This window comes from Mirounga angustirostris, unplaced genomic scaffold (genome assembly GCF_029215605.1).
Source record: "Mirounga angustirostris isolate CCGP_5_RB_7025 unplaced genomic scaffold, mMirAng1.0.hap1 SCAF_2, whole genome shotgun sequence".
In the NCBI taxonomy this organism is placed as follows: Eukaryota; Metazoa; Chordata; class Mammalia; order Carnivora; family Phocidae; genus Mirounga; species Mirounga angustirostris.
The window spans coordinates 3,191,758-3,215,139 of record NW_026991710.1 but is presented as its reverse complement, the minus strand read 5'-3'; the positions used below and the strand labels follow the sequence as shown (position 1 = coordinate 3,215,139).

Sequence of the window (23,382 nt, the reverse complement as noted above, 5' to 3'; positions counted from 1 at the left end):
ACCGACCAGACTCATGTGATGCATTTATTTTCTTTGGAAACATTTCCTTGATGGAAACTGCAATTTCCACACAGAATGGATTTTCTTCTCCTTAGGAATCTCAAATTACATCACTCAGGTAAGCTTAAAATGGGATTTAATTACACGATAAAGTCAAAGCAGTTAACAAAGACTCAGACTGGCATCACTGAGCAGTAGTGAAGCAGAGCTTTGGAAGAAATCTCAGAATGCGCAAGATCATCAGACCAGAAAGCCCCTGATTGTGAGCACGTGGCCTCCTCTCTGGCATGTGAACGCAGCACGTGCCAAGTCCTAATTATCAAAAAAAGAGTCCATCGGGAAGAGGTGATCATACGGATTTTCTCTGCACACAGCAAATCTGGCGGAGGCACCTGCCCTGTGCCTTTTGCGGGGAGCCCTCCCCGGGCGGGTATGAACACAGGTGCGTTCAGAAAGGGGCAGCGTTTCCATATCGTCTGGAACTAGGATCTGAGGTCCCCGTCTCCATCAGCTGGACCAGCTTACCTAGATTCAGCTGAACGGGCCGCGTGACTACAGCTTTGATTTCAAACTTCCTATACGGGGCTTATGGACGGAAAACTCTGACCACCATGATGGCCTCTCCAGCACTCTGCTTTCCAGAAGGACAGCAGTCCAGAGGTTTTTATAGAGCTACAAAAAATAAACACATACATGAATAATAAACAAGGTTCCTCACACAGCCGAGGGGACAGACACAGATCCCCTCATATGCTTTTGCTGAAAACACAGAAAATCCTCTGGTCACTTTTTAGAAAATTTTAAGATGATTTAATTTACATCCATCTTTTTTTCTCACAGAAAACAACTGGAAACACGTAATACTTTAAAACACGCTTAGGGTGACAGCTTTGTACGTGTCCTTTTCTCTGGGAACTCTCGTAGGGGGAGGCCCACAGGGTTCTGCAGGTGAGCGCTAGCTGTCTGCTCTGACATGTGCTCCCTCCCCTGCGCAGCTGGGGGGGTGCCTGCACACGGGCCCCGTCCGCCTGCACGTCTGGGCCAGTGGGCGACCTCCTCCAGCATGCTCACAGCAAACCCCTTCCGCCGGGCTGCCCAGTGGGGAAAGCAGAGCAGTGTCTATCCTGGAGGAAGGCCATGCACATTGCAGGAGCTGCTGACTGGTTCTTCATCCACCCCAAACATGGCGCCCAGGCTGACAGGTCTCCAGTCCACAGAGCCAGGGAAGGGGCCTCCTATGTACCGGGCTGGCCTTGACAAACTTTACTCTTTTTTTTTTTTTAAGTAGGCTCCACACCCAACATGGGGCTCGAACTCAACCTGAGGTCAAGAGTCGCATGCTCGACCACGGAGCCAGTCAGCTGCTCCTTACTTTGAAGAAGCCAGTGTCCCTGCACCTGCTGAGTGCACTCCTGGGCCCCTCCAAATGCTCTGCTTGCTCCCCCAGGGACACTCAGCCTCGCTCTCTCCGCACAGGTCACATATGGCAATTTGGAACATGATGCTTCATGGAATGATCATCTTAAATAAGCTCTGGCAGCCGGGTCTGTTCACTTAAAATGCACTTCTCACCTAGCAGCCCCTGGTTACAATGTGTGCCGTATACACCTGCCTGTCAGGTGAGGCCTCGGGATTCCACGGTGGAATCCAGAGCCAGAAAGAGCCTGCAGCTCAGGGACAGGCTCCTGCGCACCAGCCACTCTTCGGCCCGGGGGCTGGGCTGTCTCTGCAGGGCAGTGAGCCGGCCGCCCTGGCTCCTGCACCCGCTAACACTCCCGGGGACTCAGGGCCTCTCATGATGCCATGTCCAGGTCCTCCTCAAGTGCATGTCAGCCGGATGCCTGGTAAGTGCCCCCATGGGCAGGTCAGCCTCAGCCCCCTGCCTTACTGGCATGTCCTCCTGCGTGCACCCACTGGGGCCCGGGCCACACTGGGGACTGAGGTCCGGTCTCCTGTCTTCTCTCCAGGTGGTAAATCTCTACCCACATCCTGGCTGGGCAGCTGTGGGCAGGCCACCTGGCTTCTCTGGATGTCGGGTTTCTCCCTGGCAAAGCGGCTGTGTAACAGACACCATGTGGGAGGGAGCTAGAGGACAGCGGGCCTCTAAAGATGTTACTGTCCCCACACCGGCCTGGGGACTTCTATCCTGCCCACCCCAGGGCCCAGTACACCATCCCAACCCCAGGTGTGGCCTGGGCCAGGCCACAGCCAGGGCACCTGCTCGCTTCCCTGGAGAAGTCTGTTCCCCTGAGCACACATGGAGGGCTCCTGCCCCCTTACGTTCAGTCTCCACTGAAACAGAGCCTGAGTTGAAAGCAGGTGTTTCAGCACAAAGAACATGGCCTTGGGGGTCGGGGTCAGGTGGGGTCCCGGTCTGTGAGACCTCAGGCGAGCGGTAACACTGCAACAACAAGCTGTAGGTGGTGCACTCCTGGAAGGCACTGAGCAGACCCGTGAGCATCCCGCAGCACGCGGGATAGGAGTGGGCTCAGGAACGAGCATAGCAACGGTCCCATGGCAGGACAAAGTGGGGGCATCTGCCTGGGGGCGACACTTGGGCTGGAGGCCAGGGAAGGGCTGAGAGGCAGCGTTCTGCTCAGGTGCAATGTGGAAGTGCTCCAGGCAGAGGGACAGCAGGTACAAAGGCCCTGTGGTGGGGAGGCCTAGTGTAATAGAAGAACAGAGGGGGACAGTCAGGCTGGAGTCCAGCGGGCAGGAGGAGCACAGCATAAAATGACCCTGCAGAACCAGGCAGAAAGAGGTCAGGCTGCCTGGACTGGGGGTGCGGGAAGGGAAATGCATGCAGGTTTGGGGATGAGGGATGGTGGTGGAGTGCTCAGCAGAGGAGTGACCTGACAAGATCACTTGAAGAAATCATTCTGGAGCATAGCACGGCAAGACAGATCAGGGATCCAAGTGGGGGCTGCTGGGAAGTGAAAGTACCAGGGGTGGATGGTCGGTTGACAGAAAGGGTCAGGGTCTTGCACTGTGAGATGTCAGGAAGACCCAGCACTGGGAATGGCCCCTGGGGGTGTGAGAACAAGAGGACCGCCGCAGGGCCCCCGCACTTGACAGGGGCTTGTGCTGATCCCAGCACCCCGGCCCTAGGAGGGTGGTGCCGCCAGCCCACATCTCCCGGGAAGGCGGGCTGGGGTGAGGCTAACTCGCCCCAGACCACCCTGACCTCTCCTGGCCCCTCCCTCCACCGCTGCCTGAGTGGAGCACGTTCCGGAAGGCGCCAGGGCGCTCCTGGCCCATGCCATCATCCCAGGCTCGGCAACAACCACCAGCACCCCCAGAGCAGCCCCCACTGGTGCTCGGATGCACGGCGTTTCCCACCCGGCCTCACCTCACCGTCGGCTCTGCCAATCGGGGAGTTCAGGACAAAGTCGGGAGGGGCGATCACGTCCACCAGGGCAACCGCATCATCTTTCAGCTGTTGGAAAACAAAGTCCATTCGCTTGGCAACCCCCAGAAATCTCCATGGCGACCGCTGAGAAACAGAGTGCTGGCCGTTTGTTGCTACAACCCGCTAGCAACAGTAACCCCAGCAGGAGCGTGCGTGGCTCGGTTACTAACGCATTATCTTTCCGTTGGCCTGCATCACAGATTCCCTTGGTGTATGTCTGAATATTTTCTCCATGTTGCTAATCACTCAAGACTTCCAGTGCATTAACTGTTTTTCAATAAGGTAGGGGCTGCTCGTAAAAGCGGCTCAGCAGCTCACTAACCAGCAGGCGTCCTCAGGTTTGTGTCTGAATCCTGCCCGATCTGGGCAGCTGCCGTTCCAGCAAAGGAAAACACGTCCGGAAAAAATGTGCCAGGGAAGGTGTTTATGGGCACCTGGGAAAGCCGTCCTACCAAGGCTGTCTGGTGTGCGGAGGTTTTATGACGCCCCTGTCCCCTCGTGCAAGTGGTTCTTCAATAGGACACGTGGAATTTATGGGAGAAGACTCCCAAGGACTTTCTTGAAATGCAAAAACATTCTTTTTTTTTTAAAATAATTGTGAAGTGCCTCGGCTGCACCTGGAGTGGGACGGTTTCGGCAACGCAGACGGAAAGCACCTGGCTGGCTCGGAATAACCCAGTCCACACAAGAGAGGAGAGGAGCACATCTTCGTGGCTCGGGTGCTGCTCATTAGCATACCCGCTCCCTCGCTCCACGGCCACGCGCCCTCTGCCCCTCGGCTCAGAGATGAACAAGTCTGCCCACTTCAGATGGAACCATCAGCACAGCAAGGCCGCTTGTCTAGATAGGGGTCAGCACACCTGCCCTATAACAGCAGGAAACGGTCCGGCTCAGCGGCCACCTCTGCCGAGGCCACACCAACACACCCACAGACGATGCACGAGTGAACTGCTGGACGGGGCTTGCACCCCCTCCACTTGTCTGACCCAGGCCCCCCGGAGTGACCACAAGGACCTGGGCCTCCCCGGTGGCGGACGGAGACGAGGCATCCGGGGCATGACTGTGCATGCGACCACCTGCCCGCCTGGGCCACAGCCGCCAGGTGCAGGTCCTGGGGGATGCAGCTATTTGAGAGCAAGGGGAACACACCCAGGAAACCCTCCAGTTACTGTTTTACTGGGCGGAGAGTACGCGTGGCCACACATGGGTGCGGTGCGGTCACAGATGCACGCCGATCCAGAACCCCCAGAGACTGAGGGATGGCCACTGGCGAGCTGAGTCTGGGGAGAGGTTTGAAAACCAGTCAGAGGTGCTGCCTGGAACCACATCGACTCTGAGCTCCAAGAGGGAGAAATGGAGCGGCATGGCGCCGGTCATTTGAGACACCTTATAAAAGGGTTTCCTGCCATCAAGAGGAGAGACGACTCTGCTAAGGACAGTTGCCTAGTTCAGGGGGACCAGCACATGAGGCCCTTCAAGTGTTGCTGGTGACAATCAAAGACCAACACCTCAGCCACACGGGCCCCTTTCCATGGCCGACAGCTGTGGGATTACAGTGACTGATGGGACGGCACAGCTCTGGACATGTCCACCCCCGTAGAAAGGCCCACTGGACAGAGCACCACTAGAGCATAGGGTGGGGGTTTGGCCCACGTGACCTTTCTGTGATAAAGGTACAAGAATGCCATACACAAGAAAAATACCATGAAATGAATTTAAGCCGGAGGCCGAGTCCCTGGAAAGCTTGAGAGAATTACCAGGGTGGCTGTAAAAAGTGCATTACAGAGTACAGACTCTAAGACATTCCCTAAAAGTTACTATCTGCCTAAGATTCCTGACATAGGCATATTTTCTTGTAATCTTCCTGTTTTTGCTCAGCGTTGCACACACACGAATGCGTGCAAAGCAAAGGCATGTGCCATTATGCAGTGGTTACATGTAACGCGGGGGAATCGTGATGACACGAGAGGGATCGCAGCTCACCTGTGAGCACAGGTCCAGGATGGCGTTCTGGATCATTTTACCTGCTTGCTCACCAGAAAAGTAGCCACCTGTAAGCACAGCACTGGTTACACTGGGGCCTGGTACCCCATGTCCACGTTAGCCCCCCAGGTGCTTTATGTGAGGTCTCCCAGCTGCGGGAACATGCTGGCCGGGGCCAGGGTTTCCGTGTCCCTTTCCCATCGCTGTGCATGCACCAGGAGGTCATGGCCAGGCCAGGAGAGCTCCTCGACCACCACCAACCATGATCAGCCCACCTCCACCACCATCATCATCAACACCACCACCTGCACCACCATTACCACCATCGTGGGCTTGCCATGGCATCTTGCGGGCCCCAAGGCCGTGGCCTGTGCATCTGACAGCACATTTGCTATAGAATCTTTTGTTTGATTTTTGTGAAAGAAACTGTCCATCTCTTGGAATTGTCATGTCTTAGCACACGGGCCCCTGCCCTGCACCTTGCCACTCCCTGGGTCCGAAGCCCGCTCTCCCCTTGTAAACCTAGCCACGTGCTCTCACCACCTCTGTGGGGCAACACCAGCCCCGAGGGGGAAAACCTGGTTCTTGGAGAGGGGAGCAGGACAAACAGTCTCACTCTTCAGAAAGCCAAGATACACACACAGGATGAGAACAGATATACAGGCTGTCATAGCGTTAACATGTCTCGGGGGAAATTAGAGAAAATGGCCTAAAAATGCTCCTTAGAAGGACAATAATGAAAACAGATTGAGAAATCCAGGCCTACCCCATTTTCACCAATCTTCTGGGAATCAGCCCCCACACCACCTCCTCCAGGAAGCCCTCCTGGGTCCTCAGGCTGGGCATTCCTAAGAGTGCTTCCCAGCAGCCTGGGCTCGTGTCTATCTGGGTCCCATGGGCCGGGAGGCATGGGCTTCAGCTCACTATAGACCAGCTCCCTGCCTAGCTAACGTGGGCCTCCTGGAAATATTCTCTGAACTGGAAACAGACTTCAAAGGGCCCCGGACGAAACGGAAACGTCCTGTCCTGATGCCACTTTTCTTACCGTGGATTCTAGGCTCCTCATCTGCCCACAGGCTCCCCCAGCCTGTGAGGAATGCCCAGTGAATGCACATGGAGGTAATACCTCACGAGAAAGGCCAAGTCTCCTGGCTAGGACGCGGCTGGAATCCCCGGGCAGGACCGGGCGGGACAGGACGGGGGGACAGGTGCCCACCGCAGGGGCCTCACCTTGGTAGAGCAGGGCCGTGTGCTGGCTCAGGGACCACAGGGCATAGAGGGCACTGAGCCGCCCCAGCACGGCCCGCAGCGGGGGCGGCACGTGGGGCTGGTGCGTGTACTCGTGGAACCTCCGCACCACCGTGAGCTCCAGGAACGCCAGGGCCAAGGGATGGCAGTGGTATACCTTAAAACAAAACACAACACAGGGCCGCCGACCCCCGTGAGCCGGCAGCTGGGGCCCCGGTTACAGCCTGCGGGGGGCGGTGGAAGAAACCGCTGGGCACACAGGCCAGGGTGGGAGCTCCAGTGCACGTCCCCGGGCAGGACAATGACACCAAATGAAGTCGTGCACGGAGGGGGCACGGCATGAGCATCACCTGTGTGCAAACACCGCAGGAAGGCCAGCGGCCAGAGAAAGCTGAGGCCGAGGCCGGGGTCCGTGCACTCCACAACCTGGGGAAGGCCAGTGGCCGCTCCCAGCTCGGCCCCACCTGACACGTACAGGGACAACCGTGCCGGGCCCTGCGGCTCAGACACGGGACCATTCCCAGCCGGCCTGCAGGTGCAGGAGTTCTGACGCCCGCTGTGTTTGTGGGAGCAGGAGGCCTCGGCCGGTCTTCTGGTCCTGATGTGTCCTTCTTAACCAGCACCCCCCAGAGCCCGCTGAGCATCATCAGCTTCATTAGGTTTTCTTTTCCCGTCTCCACTGTCATTTTACCAGATCTGTTCTGATGAGAAGAACAGCACTCGCGTGGCCTGAGCTGTACTGAGGAGCATGCGGTGCCTTCCGTGTCTACACCCGACCCTGGCTGGCATCTTTGGTTGTCAAAACTCAGGGGTGCTGTTGACACCTTCGTGGGCAGAGGTGGGGTGCTGCTGAGCATCCCACAGCGCACAGGACAGGCCCCCCAGGAATTGTCCGTGGATGGTCAGACGGAGCCTCTGCTCCCCCAAGCTCCTCTAGGCGGGGACAGGCGGTGAGGCCACGGCTCTGCCCGTGGGCTCCTGCACAGTCCGCTGACCCCCCGGGCCGTGCCGTTTAACTGTCCCCGCAGGGAGTCCAACGTGGCTGGGGGTCAGCTGTCACTCGGAAGCAGCGAACCCAGGACAAGTGCTCGCAGACTGCGAGCGCTCGAGGGCAGGGCCGTCACCTGTGAAGAGTCCGGAGGGCCAGCCCCTGCCCCCACCCCCTCCCCCTCTCCAGTGAGCCCCCACCCCCACGAAGCCCTAAACCATCAGGTCCAGCTGTTCATTTCTGCTGTGCTCTAATTCCTGAGGATATTTGCACAGGAGCGAATCATGGACACTTCAGGCAAAAAACAAACTCCTCATTGTCCACATTCAGACCTCAGTTCAGGGCAAAGAGCCAGGGCCTGGGGATGGCGCTGGGTTCCGGGCCAGCCCCAGCACAGCTGAGCCGGGTGACCCAGGGCATGTCTCTTGGCCCCGATTGCCCGATCCATCAGAGAAGATGGCAGGAAACGACCCGTGTCAGGAGCCCCGGGTGTGGTGGGGCGAGGAGAACACGGTTCATCTGCCTTCGGAGGCCAGCAGCTCCGGGCGTATGGGGCCCCACCGCCCACCGTTTTACACATGCTCACTCTGAACATGGGAGGGTACGACTCGGCCAAAAAAGGCAATAAACGCATCTTTTTTTTTTTAAAGAACCTACGGTGTGCGGCCGGCTTGTAGTAGGTGCACAGCAAGGGGCAGCTGTTCAGGGGTGGGCAGGAGGGGATGCGAGATAAATGCGCTCCCCCATGAGTCAGAGTCAGCACGCTCTGTATTTTCACGGAAAAGCAGCCCCTAACCGCCCCACAGGGCAGAACAGCTCCTGCCCCCACGACCCGCCAGACACCATCCTTCCCCTGCACGGCCCGGGTCGTGCTCGGCGACCGCTGTGCCGACGCTGGTTCCCCGGCCAAGAGCCCTTCCCCGGCGGGACGCCCTGCCGGTCCCGCCGCATTGCGTCCCCAGCCTGCAGCCTGTCTCCAGACTTTGTTTACAGAAATGGTGAGCATTGACACAGTCACATCTGACCACTTTTTCTTTTTTACGGCTTCTGGTTTCCTGTCTCAAGAAGGCGCGTCCCATGCCGAGGCTACACACGCATTCTCTCTGAAATTTTCCTCTCATGCCCAGTTGCTGCTCAGGTCACCGTATGGGAAGGGGCTGTGTCCTCCTGGGGCGTCCGTGAGCGTCCAGCCCAGGCCGTGAGAGCTGACCCAGGGCTTGCTCTTCGCAGGCTCTGGGATCAGAGCCAGGCGAGGCTGGCCTCTCCTGACTTTTTCTGCCGTGTGATTCACTGAAGTGCTGCCACGGAGTGCTTTAACGAAGGCGTAAAGGTGAATTATTTCTAAAACGGCTGAGCCCCTGCTTGAGGTCCGGTGTCAGGGTGCCAGGCACGGGCCAGCAGGCAGGCGTGCAGAGGGACGGCACGGAGACCCACAGCCACCTCCAGGCAGCTCTTCGGGATTCGGACGCAGCGGGAATGGGTGCCTCTTGTGCCCTCCATCTCTTTGGGGCCTTGGCTTGTGACTCTAGGGAGGCCCTCCACTTCCACTTCCGAGTGACAGCCTGATGGGCAGGGAAAGGGGTGACATGGGACAGGCTAATCCACCCTCGTCAGTGTCCTAAGACTAAGCCTGCTGTGGCCCCAGCCGTTCCAGAAGGATCCTTGCTACGCCTCCTACTTTGGTCGCCGTGGCACTGAGCTCAAGTTTACTGATGGGGGCCACCTGCTGAATTCCTATAAGCCCTGGGTTCCAGTTATCCATCCAGGCCTTTCCAGTCAAGACGCCATCCTGTTCCTCACTTGCACACCTGGGGCAGGTGTGTCCAGCAGGTCCCTGGAGACACCGCTGGCTTTGCTCCTGACCACGTCCACCCAAGCACTGAAGCTGCCCATCACAGTGTAACGGGAGGGGTCGGGGTTCATTCAGAGGAGACGGGCAGACGTAGATGCTGAGTTCTCAGAGGACGTGAAATGAGCCTCACAAAACAAGGCCAAGAAGGAATGACACCAGTTCTACAAACTTCTTATGTTTCCTTTATCCGTGGCCTCCCAAACGACAGCCGTCACTCCAGATGGACTGGATGTATGGGTCACAACAGGCCAGATCCTGATGCCAGGAGGTGTTTTAGAGCAGGCTGCCTTTGTGCGGTAGGTTCCGGAATGTGGGAGCCAGCCCAGTCCAAGCATGAGAACCAAAGCCACCCTGGGACCATTCCCACCAAGGCTCCCCGAGAAGGGCAGTAATGCCCCGAGAGAAAGCAAGTGTGACCTCGCGTGTCACCAAGCCGCCGCCGGTCGGCTGAGAGGGACCAGAGCTGGGGCCCCACAACCCAGCGTCCCCGCTCCAGCCGCGGCCAGATGCCGCCGGGCACCTTGAACACAACACCCACAGTCCAGTGAGGTCCCTGCAGCAGACCAAGGTGCAGAGAAGCCACACTCCCGTGGTCACAGGGGCTGGAGGGCTCAGCCGCCACCACCACGACAGGCAGCTTACCGAGGCCACGGCAGTGCAGGAATTGGGAGTGAATCAAACAAGCGATTTTTTAAAACAGACATATACCTGACTGTTGTTTCTTGCTTCAAAGTCATTGCTTCCTGATCTTTTCTCTTGATTTAATTTCTGATAACTCTCGCGGAGCAGGTAACAAACCAACCACTCGTAAGCCGCCAGGGGAACTTCAAAACAAGAAACAGAAAAACCAAAAGTAACCATAGAGCATCTACCGTCTGCAGAGCACTCCCCCGGGATGGGCAGATGGGCAGCTCGCGGGCACCGAGCCACCTTCGGGACAAGTCTGTGAAACATGGACACGCGAGGGCACCCCGCGTTCCACACTGTTCCAGCAACCAGAGGCCAGGGGGCCGCGGAGCCACCTTTGGGGTGAGCGCCTTGTTTGGGAGGGCTGCAAATTCTGGCTGGGGCTCACGTGCTTCATCTGCTGGGACACGGTACATCCCCTCAGTGTCACTACGGATTCGCGGGGACAGCAGGGCACCGTTGCGGCAGAGGACGGGCAGGCGGCAGGAGGAAGGGGTGCCCGTTCCCTGGCCAGCCCAGCCCTCGGCCTCCCTGGGGCTGGAGGGCAGCTGAGCTGGGCGTTCTCACTGGCTGCCAAGGAGCCCCTCCCAAGGAGCTCTGAGGGAGGAGACAGAGTGCAGACATACGGGCCGGCGCTGGAAGGGGTAGAAGGAAGACCCACCGGAGAGACTGCAGGGTGCCCCCCAACCCCTGTCCTCTCCCTGCCCCCAGCGCTGTGCCATGTCTGTGGGCCCCTCTCCTCCTCATCACATCTCCGCCAGGGCTGATGCTGACATGGCATATCCTACGGACCAGGCAGGTTCCAAACTCCCCAGAACACCCTGCCACACAGAGCTGTTACCACCCTCCCGAGGAGGACCTGGGGCACAGAGGGAGTGGGCAGGAGTCGTCTGACCTGGACACACAGCCCCGAGTCCACACTTTCACACCCCCTCACCCCGGCACAGAGTCAGGCACAGAATTGGGCACCGGGGTGAGGCCACAGGCCACGGGGGAGCCCTTCCGCTCAGCAGCTGCTCTAGGCTCACAGTTCCCAGGAGGGACCGTGGGGACCTGGCCACACCGGGTCTGGGCCCAAAGCCTGGGCGAAGGGTCCTTGGGATTGCTCCTGCATCACACAGCCCACTCCCGGGAAGAAGATGGGCAGCGCTCTCTGGGGTCCCATCGTGGACCCTCAACTGGATCAGCACAACTGCTCATGGACTGCAGTTTCTCTGAGGTCTCCTCTCACAGCTGTCCTCAGTCCAGAGTCCTGCCATGCGTGGTACCTCCAATGGGAGCCCCAGAAGACATGCTCACGTCCTGCCCCAAACCTGTGAACGTCTTTCTCAGGAAAAGGCAGACGTAATCAGAGAGGAGATCCCCCGGGAGTGGGTGGGCCCGAAATCCAACAACGAGTGTCCTACTAGGATCAGAGGAGAGATACACATATGGGCGAGGCCATCGGGGGGACAGGGGCGATGGAGCCCAGGATGCCCGGGGCCCTGACCCACCGTCCCGCCCAAGCCTCTGGAGGGAGCGCAGCCCAGCCCACACCTTCTGTCCAGACTTGCCAGAGAGAAAACATTTGTTTCCGGCCCCGCCCACACTCCCCAGGGGGCACCGCCACAGCATCCAATGTCCCCAGACCTGCCTCTCCTGCCCCACCTCCTAGTCCCGGGGCTCCTGGGCACGTCCGCCAGACATTCGACTCCACGAGCGACACCTGAACTCAGCGTCATCCCACCTCTTCGCCCTGACCACTGGGGGCTTCATTCTCACCCAGCCGTCCATCCAGCGAGCCCCTCAAGGCCGGCCAGCCACCTGCCGACCACCTCTCTGGCCTCCCACCCTTCCACTCTCCTCTCCCAGGCTGCCTCTGCCTGGGTCCCCATTTCCTGGCTGATCTCCCCTTCTGAAGCGGGGCTCTGACCTTGGCGTGCCCAGAAAGCAAGGCGTGGATGACTGGCCCCAGCTCCCTGGCTGGCACGGCGCAGGTCTGGGTGTTGCCTGCTGTCTGTCTGTGTTCCCACACCCTAGCACTCTTGTGTGGCTGGATGTCCCCACACGACCTCCTGTAAAGGTGCAAGGCCGCCAGGGAGCCGGCTGCTGGGGAAACAGCTAGGCTGTGCTGCACCCACAGGGGTGCTCAGAGCGGCGCCCCGGCGGCCCCCAGCCCCCCGCACGAGTGAAACACAGCCCAGGCCCTACTAGGCTCAGCATGGGGATGACCACATCCCCCCGTGTCCTACAGGGAAACTGAGGCTCGGAGAGGTGAAGTATCCAGCCCTAGGTCACGCCGACTCCGGAGCCTGAGGTCCCATGACTGCACCACGGGGCCCCACGGAATCACGGATTGCGACGTGAGCCCACTGCTTTACACACATGTGGCCGTTGGAACCTCGTACGCTGAGCCACAATCACTGAGTATTTTTGCAAATCAGCCAACTTGAGAAAAACAAATGGGCCTCATATTGCCAAGTGACAGTGCAGATCCTCAAATGCACAGGAACATTTGTGAGGCCCGTCCTCGGCACGCACGCCTGTGTGTGAATCAGAGGAAGCAGAGAGACATCCGAGGACCCGAGCCGTGCCGGCCTCCCCCCAGATAAACGACTTGTCCCTGAAGGAAAACTCTTGGACCTTCCCGACAGGCTACGCTTGGTCCCGCGAGGTCCCGCGCCTCTGGTCCTACAGAGAGCGAGGCTCGTAAAGATTTCACGGAATCTTTACTGCGGATCCCACCGGCTGTGGCCAGGGCTGACATGTGGGGTGGGAGGACCACGGGCCCCGGAGCCGAGGGGCTTGGCCACGTACCACAGGCTCCCTCTCTGCGTGGACGGTGACGTCAGCACCCAGTGTCACTTTCACCAAATGAATTCTGGTTCCATTTTTTTCCTCCAGAAGATGTTTCCACTTTGCTGGATCTTGCAAAAGCCAGGGCTCTCACGGGAAAAACAGATGACGGGGCCTGGCACGCGTCCTGGTGCAGAGGCGCAATGCGCAGGAGGGGGCCCCGCGTGCACGGAGTCCGCGAGGGAGGGGCTGCAGCAGAGGGCCCGGCGTGGCCAGAAGCCGCCAGACCGCTTGTTTACTATTTGGTTTACAATGGGTGATGGTTTTAGGGAAAGAAATTCTGGTTGGGTTGATGTTATGAGAAGCATGAGCTCTTTCTCTAGTGTTTTCTGTAGCAACTGTTGGCTGGGGCGCTCTGAAACCGTCTGAAATAGACCTTTAAGTGTGTCCTGCTTCCTTACGAAGGCAGGTGAAGGCCTGCCAGGTGGTCATCGTCAGGAAAGGCATGACAAAATGTGCAACCAACAAGAAAGAAAGCACTTGTGAGCAGAAACTTCCCGGATGATGACGATGAGGAGGGAGGAAGCGGCCGGGACGTCGCCCAGCCCGGGTTCTACTCTTGCTCTGACTGCTGGCGTGGACTGGGGTGGACCGGTCGGTGCCACCTGGCCCGGTCTCCTCTCGGGAAGATGGGAGCGGTGTGTGCGGCCCAGCAGGGCCGAGCGGAGAGTGAGGCGGATGCCCTCAGCACCCACAGTTGCTGATGCTGTGATGTCATGGGCTCTCGGCCCCTGACGGGCGGGTGGGCGGCGGCCCCCAGGCCCAGGGGACACTCGCTCTGGGGTCTCCTGATGCAAGGCCAGGTGCCCTCCTCCCGTGCCAAAGGCCCTCGGTGGAGCAAGGGGCGTGCTCGAGACTCCCGAGATGGCGAGGAGAGCACGCGTGGTCGTGCATACGACGGCGGCCGGCGGCACCGGGCACGGCGCTGAGCACGCCACAGTGTTAGCTCCCGTGTCCCGAGGGCCTGATGGAGCGGGCACAGCCAGCAGGCCGAGGCGGGGAAGGGCGCCCCCTCGCTCTCCCGGCAGGTCCCTGGGGGGCTCAGCACGAGGGCAGCTCCTGCCCGGCCCCCCAGGCGCGTGAAGCACGGGGCCTCGGTGCTCACGGGTCAGAGGACGGCGGACCAGTGCCGTTTCAGCTGTGGCCCCAAGTGCTCGGGGGAGGCGGGGGCGCAGGCTCGGCAGGAGCTCCGTCCCTGCTCCTTCTGCAGGTCTCAGCCCCGCGCGCATCAGGAGGCTTCCCGGGGCCGTCGGGGAGGACGCCGAGCTTCAGAGCACAACAGGCTCGGCCGGACCCGGGCTCTGCGCTCGCACTGTGGACGCGCTGCCGGACCTCCCTGAGCCCGGGCGCCAGGGCAGTGGCAGCGGGAGGTGACCCGGGATGGGACCGGTGCCTCAGCAGGCCCCCGCTGCTGGGGCTGCTCCACCCGAGTCCTGGCGGAGCTGGTCCGCCCCCTCCGCCGCTGCCGCCACCACCCAGTCCAGGACACCCTCTCCTGCCGTGTCCCTCTGTTCCCACAGCTGCCGGAGTGGCCTTTTCTCCAGAGTAACATTTGAGAGTGAATCGTCACAACGAACACACAGACCCAAGTCGGTGAGCAGCTCTCTTGCTCAGAGTCAAGTGCTTCCCATGGCCCTGGACGACAGGTGCACCCCAGCGGGTACATCCCTCCCACGGCGCCCCTGTGGCCACCGCGTCCTTGTCACTGAGACCCCAGACAGGCTGTCCCGCGCGGGCCACCGCCACACAGCCCCTGCTCCCTGCACCAGGCCCGCCCCCATTGGACTGCAAAGCTGCGTGAGAGCGGGAACCTGGGTCTCGCGGGCTCTGCCTCCCAGCCAGGTTGCACACTGATACTTGTAGATCAAAGGGGCGACCAGCATAAGGGCACGTGCCGTCTGTAGATCGAGTACATTCTGCATTGAAAACGCATTTGCTTGTCGTGTGCTGCCTACGGCCCACGCTCATTTCTCTGAGGATAGACCCCGTGGGGGAGAAGCGGGGTCTCTGCCGTTCCCCCCGTGCATGGCGGCGGGTATCCCACGGTTAGGGTTAGGCGCTCAACAATCACGGCCAAGCGCGATGAGCATGGAGCCCAGTGCTGACTGCAGCTGAGCCTGTTTGGGGCTGAGAACGGTGAACGTGCCGCAGGGCGGGGGCCACAGAAGTGAGGCCAGTGAGGCTGGCATGTGCAAAGGCCCTGAGCAGGAGGGCCCCGGGTTCCTGTGAAGACAGCTCAGTCACGGGCCCTGCCACCCAGCGAGGCAGGGATAGGACCCAGAGCCTCTCCCTCTTCATCCTTAGGGAGAGTCAGCGCCTGACTCAGCATCACGCCCAGGGAGGCGCTGGATGAACCCCTGCTGCACAGTGGGCCCCAGGGATCACGACGGGAGGGAAACGGGGAGACGGCATGCTCACCTGAGGAGTCCAGGCAGCTGTCGACGCCGGGGCATGTGAACCTCTGGCCAAGGATATCGGGATAGGCTTGCAGGAAGTCCAAAGTCCTCAGAGGGCTCTGGAAGTGAGCGCCACCTACAAGCACACCCAGGACCCGGAGTGACCAGAGCACCCCGGGAGCTGGTCAGTCATGTTTCGTAACACATTTCCTTCCCGCAGACACAGGGGCCTTGTGGGGCGAGCTCCCTCGGCAGGGCTGGGACGGCTTGCCTGCGTGAGCCAGGTGGGGCCTCACCTTGGACGTGGCGTGCCAGCAGGCTGAGCAGATAGCTGCTGGTCTGCTGCAGCAGGATGTTGTTGTCCCCCTCATACGTGCAGTTGGGGTCGTTGTCGTTCCTGAGGTCACCCAGGCGGTTCACTGCAATGAAGCCGCGTGCTTTGTCACTTCAAGTGTGCGTGCAGGGCAGAGACCCCGCCGCTCCCTGGGGGAACCCCAATGTCCCGGCCGGCCTGACGGAGACACAGCACTCCCAGGCTGCCCGGGCCCAACCACACCTCCTCCCTGGCTGGGTCCTCCCAGCCTCTCACCCAGCTGCTCCGTCTTCAAGGAGACACGAGTAGCCACGCAGCTGAGCCCGTGAGGCCCGCGGCGCCGGCTCGAGAAATGCCCTGGGTTGCTAGCATATCCCTCTCCCCTGCGGACACTGAGCCTTGTGCGGTCAGCTGCCAGAGCCCCGGTGTGGGGGTCACTGACGGACGCTCCAGGGGAGCTGCCTACCCTGCGGGGAACCCATCTTTTTACACAAGAAATTTCAAATATCTCAGGGCGCCTGGGTGGCACCATCGGTTGAGCATCGGACTCTAGATTTCAGCTCAGATCACGATCTCACGTTATGAGATCGAGCCCCGCCTCGGGCTCCACGCTCAGCACAGAGTCTGCTTGGGATTGTCTCTCTCCTCCCTCTGCCCCTCCTGCTTGTGCACATTCTCTTGCTCGCTCGCTCTCAAAATAAATAAATAAATCTCAAAAAAAAAAAAAAAGAAAGAAATTTCAACTATCTCAAGACAACTCTCAGTTTTCTTCTGTTGTCTCTCCTGCCAGTGAAGGGACCTGATTCCTGCACATACTTTATAAGGTACACTGTCTAGACCCTCTCATCTGGGTCTCCTTCCTCTGATGGAGAATGTTCTCCACATGTGAGGCTGGGTGGGACAGGACGAGCCAGAGGTTAGAGGAGTGGGATTCCCATGCTCACACGCTGCTGGGTACAGGGCCCGAGAGGGTGTGAGATGTTCTGCAGCAGCCATGGGGCTTGTGGTCACCTGGGACACACTGATCGTTTCCCCCCACCGACCTGCTGCCCCCTGCCACAGACCACTCTACCGAAGCAGCTGGGCGTGACCACTAACAAACAACTCGCAACTGATACTGAACCTGGACCAGGCCCGTCCCATCCACCCCACTGAGCTTGGCCTTGCTGGTTTCAGCCCCCCATTGGACCCACGACAGCTGACTCGGGTGTTCGTGTTGTGTGCGGGGCTGCCCGATTCCATTTCATTATCTCCTTAAAGCCCAATAAGGCGAACTATTTATAGCGTCTCTCTGAGCCGTGACAACAAACAGAAAGTACAGAACGTTGCACAGAGGACGCGACATGTAAGTGCCTTGCGCGCAGCCACGGTCTCCCGTTGGTCCGTGGGTAACGGGGAGGCAGCGTGGCGGGAGCCGCCCGCACGACAAGAACCTGGGGCGGGTCCTCGCTGAAAGCACGTACTTACCACAGACCACCACCGAGATGGTCCAAGTTGGCAAGAGCCTAAAATGCGTGTGCACTGTCAACTGAAAACAAGGTTTCTGCCGATCCTGCTGTCTGGAGCGCCTGGTGGCCTGCTTGGGCTAACTAGATTTTGCCAGTCACTGAACATCGGCACACGGGACGCTCACGAGTAACAGCGGCAACTGCAGCGGTACTAAGAGCTCCAACAACAGCCTCAGATAGAAGCCACTGGCTACGCGACGTGCCACACGCCCCACGCCGTGCCGACTCACGTGACCACGGCAGGAACTGTGTTGGTACACACTGTGATCGTCCCCATGTTACAGATAAGGACACTGAGGCCCGCGAGGCTGGCTAGCTGGCCCAGTCGCGTGGCTAGCGGGCATCAGAGCAGAAGCTCGTCCCAGGCCGTCCGCTGCCCACTCTCTCAGCCACACACCAGCTGCCCAAACAAGGCCAATGCCAGTAAAAACCAACTCCCTTACTCTAAGTTTAAGAATTTTTCACCAGGACAAAACTTGGTGCCAGATTACTGCCAAGTCATTAAGCAAAGAGTGACAATTCTAAAGAACAGATTATCCACTTTCTTTTTTTTTTTTTTTTTTAAAGATTTTATTTATTCATTTGACAGAGAGAGAGACAGCGAGAGAGGAAACATAAGCAGGGGGAGTGGGAGAGGGAGAAGCAGGCTTCCCGCTGAGCAGAGAGCCCGACGTGGGGCTCGATCCCAGGACCCTGGGACCATGACCTGAGCCAAAGGCAGACGCTTAACGACTGAGCCACCCAGGCGCCCCCAGATTATCCACTCTCTGCTGGGGTTTTGGCGGGCTCCTTCACACGGCCTCCCCACTGCTCCCCGGCGTGGGGGTCACTGACGGACACTCCAGGGGAGCTGCCTACCCTGCGGGGAACCTCGGGAGACCAAGGAACAGGGGCAGCAGCAAGTGGAGGTGTCTGTCTAGGCCAGGGGGTCGGCAAAGCTGCTTTGGGAAAGGCCAGCCAGTGAACATTTTAGGCTTGACAGAGACGACTCAACCCGGGTGTCATGCAAACACGGCCACAGAAAATGCATGAACGAATGGGCGTGGCCATGTTCCAATAAAACTTTATTCGCAAAAACCAGCGGTGGCTAACTTCGGCCCACAGGCGGTAGCTTGCTGACCCCTTGAGTCAAAAGTAGGGCTACGGGCAGAAAACCATCACACACTTCCAAACCTACCGGCCAGATAGCCATGTCCTCCGCACGCCTCCCGGCATTCCTGAATTCCCCGCTGGGCGGTCCACGAGGCCAGGGGCTTGCCCGCCGATGCCAAGGCGTGGATCTCACGTCCGAGCTCTGCCTTGGGAGAGGAAATCCAACAAGACCAGGTGAAAAGAGGCTCTGACACCAGAGGTCAGGGGTCACTTCACCCCTAGCGTCAAAGGCTTGTGTCCCCTCTAGTCTAATCCAAGACACCCGACAACTGCAGGAAAAAGAAAGAAACCCAATTTTAGCTGAAAAGGGGAGATTCATCTCAGAGGGGATACACTGTGTTACAAATGGTTTCAGAGCCATGAAAACGGATGGACCTGAACTCTGTGCAGTGAATAAACACCAGGGGCGTAAGGATGATCACAGATGCAGAGCACAGAAGCAACGAGTGCGTTTTGCCTCGGTTTATGAGATGCTCCCGAACCCAAAACCAAGCAATATGCTGTGGCAGAAAGAAAAGCAAGAAACCACACAGGAGGTGGAGACGGGGCTCCCCTCCAAGGAGGGGGGCGGGAGGGGACCGGTTCCCAGGAGACTGTGCAGGGGATGGCGATTTCCAGTCAACTCTGCAAGGCTCTCCCCAGCCAGCGTCTCCGGGCCTTATGCGTCTTATAGATATCCTTTTGCTTCTACCTAACGTTTAGTAGAAATAATTAAGAGAAAGAGACAAACACGTCTGCTAAATAGGATGATCCCTTTTACCAGTGTTTTCAACTTGAACTAAGGGCCACTTTTAGGTGCTTCAGTGAAACCCCTGAGTTTCAGAGAGAATAAAGCATGCTTACACTTTATAACATTATTAACAGGAGAACGATTCCAATGTCAGCTGGCAAAACTTTCGGTGACTCATGCTGGGGAAAAACATGTTTAATCCTTGCATTCCCAGGGACCGTGCCTTGCTGAGCAGTGCACCCTGCTGGCCGTCTCCACACCCCCCACCGCCTCCCTACTCCTGGATGTTTGTGCTGAATATTCCAAAATGTGCTAATTTGATACAGGCTTTTTAGGGTGTTGTACATAAGACCGATCTGCAGTATTTCTAATCTGTTTTCAAATGCGTTCCTCGTGATTCACATTTTACTCACACCCAGGAGGCAATGCGAGGGGCCATGGAAAGGCGGTTATAAACCGTTGACGCAGAGATCAGCCAAGGATGACTTTACACAGCGGCTGAGCTCAGTGGACGCTCATTTCTGGCATAAATCCTTGACTGTCAATTCCAATCCCGTCAGCTGGGTTCAGACCTTTACAGGGTTGTTTACGAAAGGATCAGAACCATGAAATCTACTGAGGGGCCAGTAATGCGGATTCTGCAAAATCATCATGTTCTCAAAAGGAGGAGGACAGCTGAACTCACAGGCTGGAATCGGAGTCATGTCAGCACATCCTTGAGGATCGGGAATATGGACAGTGCCCAAACTGTCCAAATCCCAGTGAGGATTCCAAGAGGCCTGAGCGGGCGGCCACAGCTAGGAGCCGCTCAGAACCCCACAGGGCCGCCACGGATGGACAGACGTTGTTAGGAAAGACAGGCTGAGTCAGTGCTGTTCGACCTCGGTGAGAGTTAATAACAACAAACCTGCGGAGCAAAGAGCATCACCTCTCACCTGCCTGGCGCCTTGGTCTGTCCCCATGAGGCCTTGCTGCAGCTCTGCCAAGTCCAGGAAGAGCGATTTGGAGAAGTGGTCTAAGGCATAGGCGGCGGCCAGATAGGGAAGCAAGCGCCATTGCTACAGGCAAGAAGACGCTCGCGTTAACACATCACACGTCCTGGCGGGAAGCCCACCCCGCCCCCGCGGAGAACAGCCTCCCCCACCCTGCAGAGAAGCCCTCCAGAGGGCCGCTGGCTGTGAGGCCCCAGGAGAGACCAGGGCAACAGGTCAGGAACAGCAGGATGCATGGAACGGGAAGGCCCTCCACCTGACGCGCTTCCGACCCAGCCGGTCCGACCCCTGCCCGGCTCTCACCCAGGGGCGCCGCCTTCTGCGACCCAGCCGGTCCGACCCCTGCCCGGCTCTCACCCAGGGGCGCCGCCTTCTGCGACCCAGCCGGTCCGGCCCCTGCCCGGCTCTCACCCAGGGGCGCTGCCTTCTGCGCACCGCGCTCACCGTCTCCGCACACGGATTCCTGGGGCCTGTCAGCCCACCTCCGACTAAGGAAACCAGCCTACCGCGCAGGCACGCGGGGCGGGACGGGTGATAGCTTGTGCTTCCTGTGCCTACCAGGGCTCAGGCAGTCACCCCTCAGCCAGATGGGGAAACTGAGGCTCGCAGGGAGCTGGAAGTCCCCCGAAGGCAGGGGGGCGGTCTCTTGCACATGCACCGCTGCATGGATGGAAGGGGCGTTGAGGAAAAAGCAGGCAAGGGCCCGGGAAGCTGTCACGGCCACCACCGCCACCGCCACCATCTATCGCTTACTGCGTGCTGAAGGCCAGACACCCTGCGGGCTGCTTTCCATGGACTAATGTATTTAATCCTCACAACCAGCCCATAAGCAGGTATTATCAGCTCTAGTTTATTAACAAGGTAGCCAGAACACAGAGAGGTGAGGTACCTCGCCCAAGGGCGCACAGACAGGAGGGTGGAGCGGGGTCAGGAGCCCAAGCACGTGGCTGCAGGGGGCTCTCTGACCGCTGCGCCAGCCTTGACCTCACAAAGGCCACGGGCTTTGTGGTGGAGGGGACAATGTGTGCCCCACAGTCATGAACCAGATATCTGCTTCTCCTCATTTATTATTAAAACAGGCTGGCAACCATGGTGAGAAATGTTAGAAAAAACTGGGATTCTGTTACGATTCCCTCAAGCTCTCACTCGAACGCACCTGTGCCTACACAGAGCTCGGCCCAAAAGCGGGCCAGACTTGCGACTGAACTCAGACAGGAACCCCGTTCGACCCTCAATGCCCCCTCGCCACCATGAACTGGGAACAGCAACCCCAGCCCACCTGGTGAAAGCCAAGCGTGTGAGGAGGTGTGAAGGCCAGGTGTGTGAAGAAATCCTGAAGCCCAGGTGTGGAAGGAAGGGCTGAAGGCCAGGTGTGTGAAAAAGGCACGTGAGGAAGTCATAAAGGCCAAGGATGTGAGTTAGTGTGAAGACCAACATGTGTGCGGAAATTTGAAGGCCAAACGTGTGAAGAGTGTGCAGGCCAGGCAGGGTGGAAGGAGTATCGGGAAGTGTTCAAGTCCAGGAAGTGTGAAGGCCAGGCGTGGGATGAAAGGTTGGTAGCATATAAGCACCATGAGCATCCCCTGGGACAGAATGTATCTCCCTTTGCCGGGAGCTAAGCAGCTTCTCGGTGTTGCCGCCTGGGCCCCCCTCTGCCATCCCAGGGGCCTGTCCCCTGAGGACCGGCAGGACGGAGTGTCCCTCCTGCTACTCTGAGTGACGTCACAACGGACAGCCTGAAGGCCCAGCTGCTGGGGCCGGTGATTCCCACGAAGGTCACGTCTCAGGGCCATTCTGAGCGATTGAAGCGCGTGGCCGCGGGCATGCGAGGCCACCACGAGGCTGCAGCGTGCTCACACACACACGGAGCGAGCGCCTCAGCAGAACGTGCTTCCTCGAGGCCCTTATTTTGGCCACGGACGAGAAGCCTGCGCCCGGCTGCCCGGCGGCTGCTCGGCGGACGGGCGTGGCAGCGGGACGTGCAAAGCCGTACCTGCGTCTGATACTCCAGCACTCGTACCTCCTCCCCGTCCGAGGGCCCAAACTGACACCGAGTGGCTGAGAAACGAAGCGCGATGGAGACGGCCAGCTTTAAGTTCACGATGGCCATGCCCACAATGGCGACCCGGCCCAAGGACAAGGTGCCCAGGGACGCTCCGAAGCGCTGCCGGTCGTCCTGTGGAAGAAAGGTGCGTGGTGATCGTGCGCCGGGCGGCCGGGCGGCCTCAGGGACAGGAGCACAGGGAGGTGGGGCCGGATCACTCCTGCAGCGGCCACAGGGCTCGGCTGCCAGGCCCGTCCCCGGGGCGCCCCCGACCCAGGGCCCCAGGCCAGGGCGGTGGGGCAGGCCGAGCTGCAGCGCTGCGGGGGTCTGAGCTGTGGCCGGCGACGGAGGACAGAGGGGACCGGCCTGCACGAGTCCACCCCTGGCCGCACTCAGGGCACGGGGGCCCCGGGCCGAGGTGCCGCCGCCGCTGCCAACGTCCCGTTCCCGCGCCCCCGCGCCCCGGAATTCCTCCCTCCCCGTGGAAGACAACCTTCCAAGGGCGGTGACGGTCACTGGCTGTGTTCTCACGCCGGGCGTGCTTCTCCGCGGCGGCGGCGGCCATCCTGGCCTCCCTCACCTCTTGCCGCCTCTCCTGCCTTCATTTCTCTTATTAACTGGACTTTTCTTCCCAAGTTACATGCCCTGCGGTACCCGTGCGGCAACCTTGCGAAGGCCGGACACCAGTTCCGACGCCGCCACGCGGCCACGACGTCGTGCTGCATCATCGCTGGGGAATCTGAAGGCTCAGGGAGCAACACCCCGGGGAGTCTGAGCCGCACCCCTCTCTGGACGATCTCAGAGTTTCTCTGTGGAATGTTGTCATTTCTCTACAGCGCTCCACGGGCCCTCCATCGGGTCCTTTTCCCTTCCTTCGTGAGACTTTCCTCATCCTTGCTGCTGCCTTCCCCTGCCCTCACTCCGCTTCAGCCTCTCCTGTGCCTGTGCGGACCCCTCACTCGGGCTTTCCAGCCTCCAGCCTGACCCCCGCTACGCTCATCCCCTCTATCGTGTGCCTTCCGCTCCCTCATTTTCCTACCAGCTTCTAACGAATGGCGACTATTCCCAGTGGGAAGAGACTCGGGCTGCATGTTGCTGACTTCTCTCCTCATCCCTAGTGTCCCTAGCATGCTTGCTTCCAACCCTGCTGTTCCAGCTCCAGTCAGGTGGTGCATGGCGTCGGACAGAGTCCTCTGAGGCTCATGTGCTCCTGGGGACATGGCCAACCCAGCTGTGAGCTCAGGA

At 59.2% G+C, this 23,382-nt stretch overlaps 1 protein-coding gene across 5 annotated transcripts in view; it reads right to left on the bottom strand.

Moving 5' to 3' along the window:
* Positions 1 to 11: 11 nt before the first annotated feature.
* Positions 12 to 23,382, bottom strand: part of ACOX3 (acyl-CoA oxidase 3, pristanoyl) — a 41,274-nt gene continuing 17,903 nt past the window's right edge. Inside the window, exons 9-18 of one of the 5 annotated variants that reach the window (XM_064584220.1) lie at positions 22,087 to 22,269; positions 20,037 to 20,159; positions 18,397 to 18,517; positions 15,695 to 15,817; positions 15,421 to 15,534; positions 10,189 to 10,304; positions 6,623 to 6,797; positions 5,393 to 5,460; positions 3,350 to 3,436; positions 12 to 672 (exon numbers count right to left, since the gene is read on the bottom strand). In XM_064584220.1, the coding sequence (XP_064440290.1) occupies positions 553 to 672; positions 3,350 to 3,436; positions 5,393 to 5,460; positions 6,623 to 6,797; positions 10,189 to 10,304; positions 15,421 to 15,534; positions 15,695 to 15,817; positions 18,397 to 18,517; positions 20,037 to 20,159; positions 22,087 to 22,269 (1,230 nt within the window). In that variant the 3' untranslated portion in view covers positions 12 to 552. The other 4 variants (XM_064584221.1, XM_064584219.1, XR_010409256.1 and 1 more) reach the window with 4 other exon arrangements.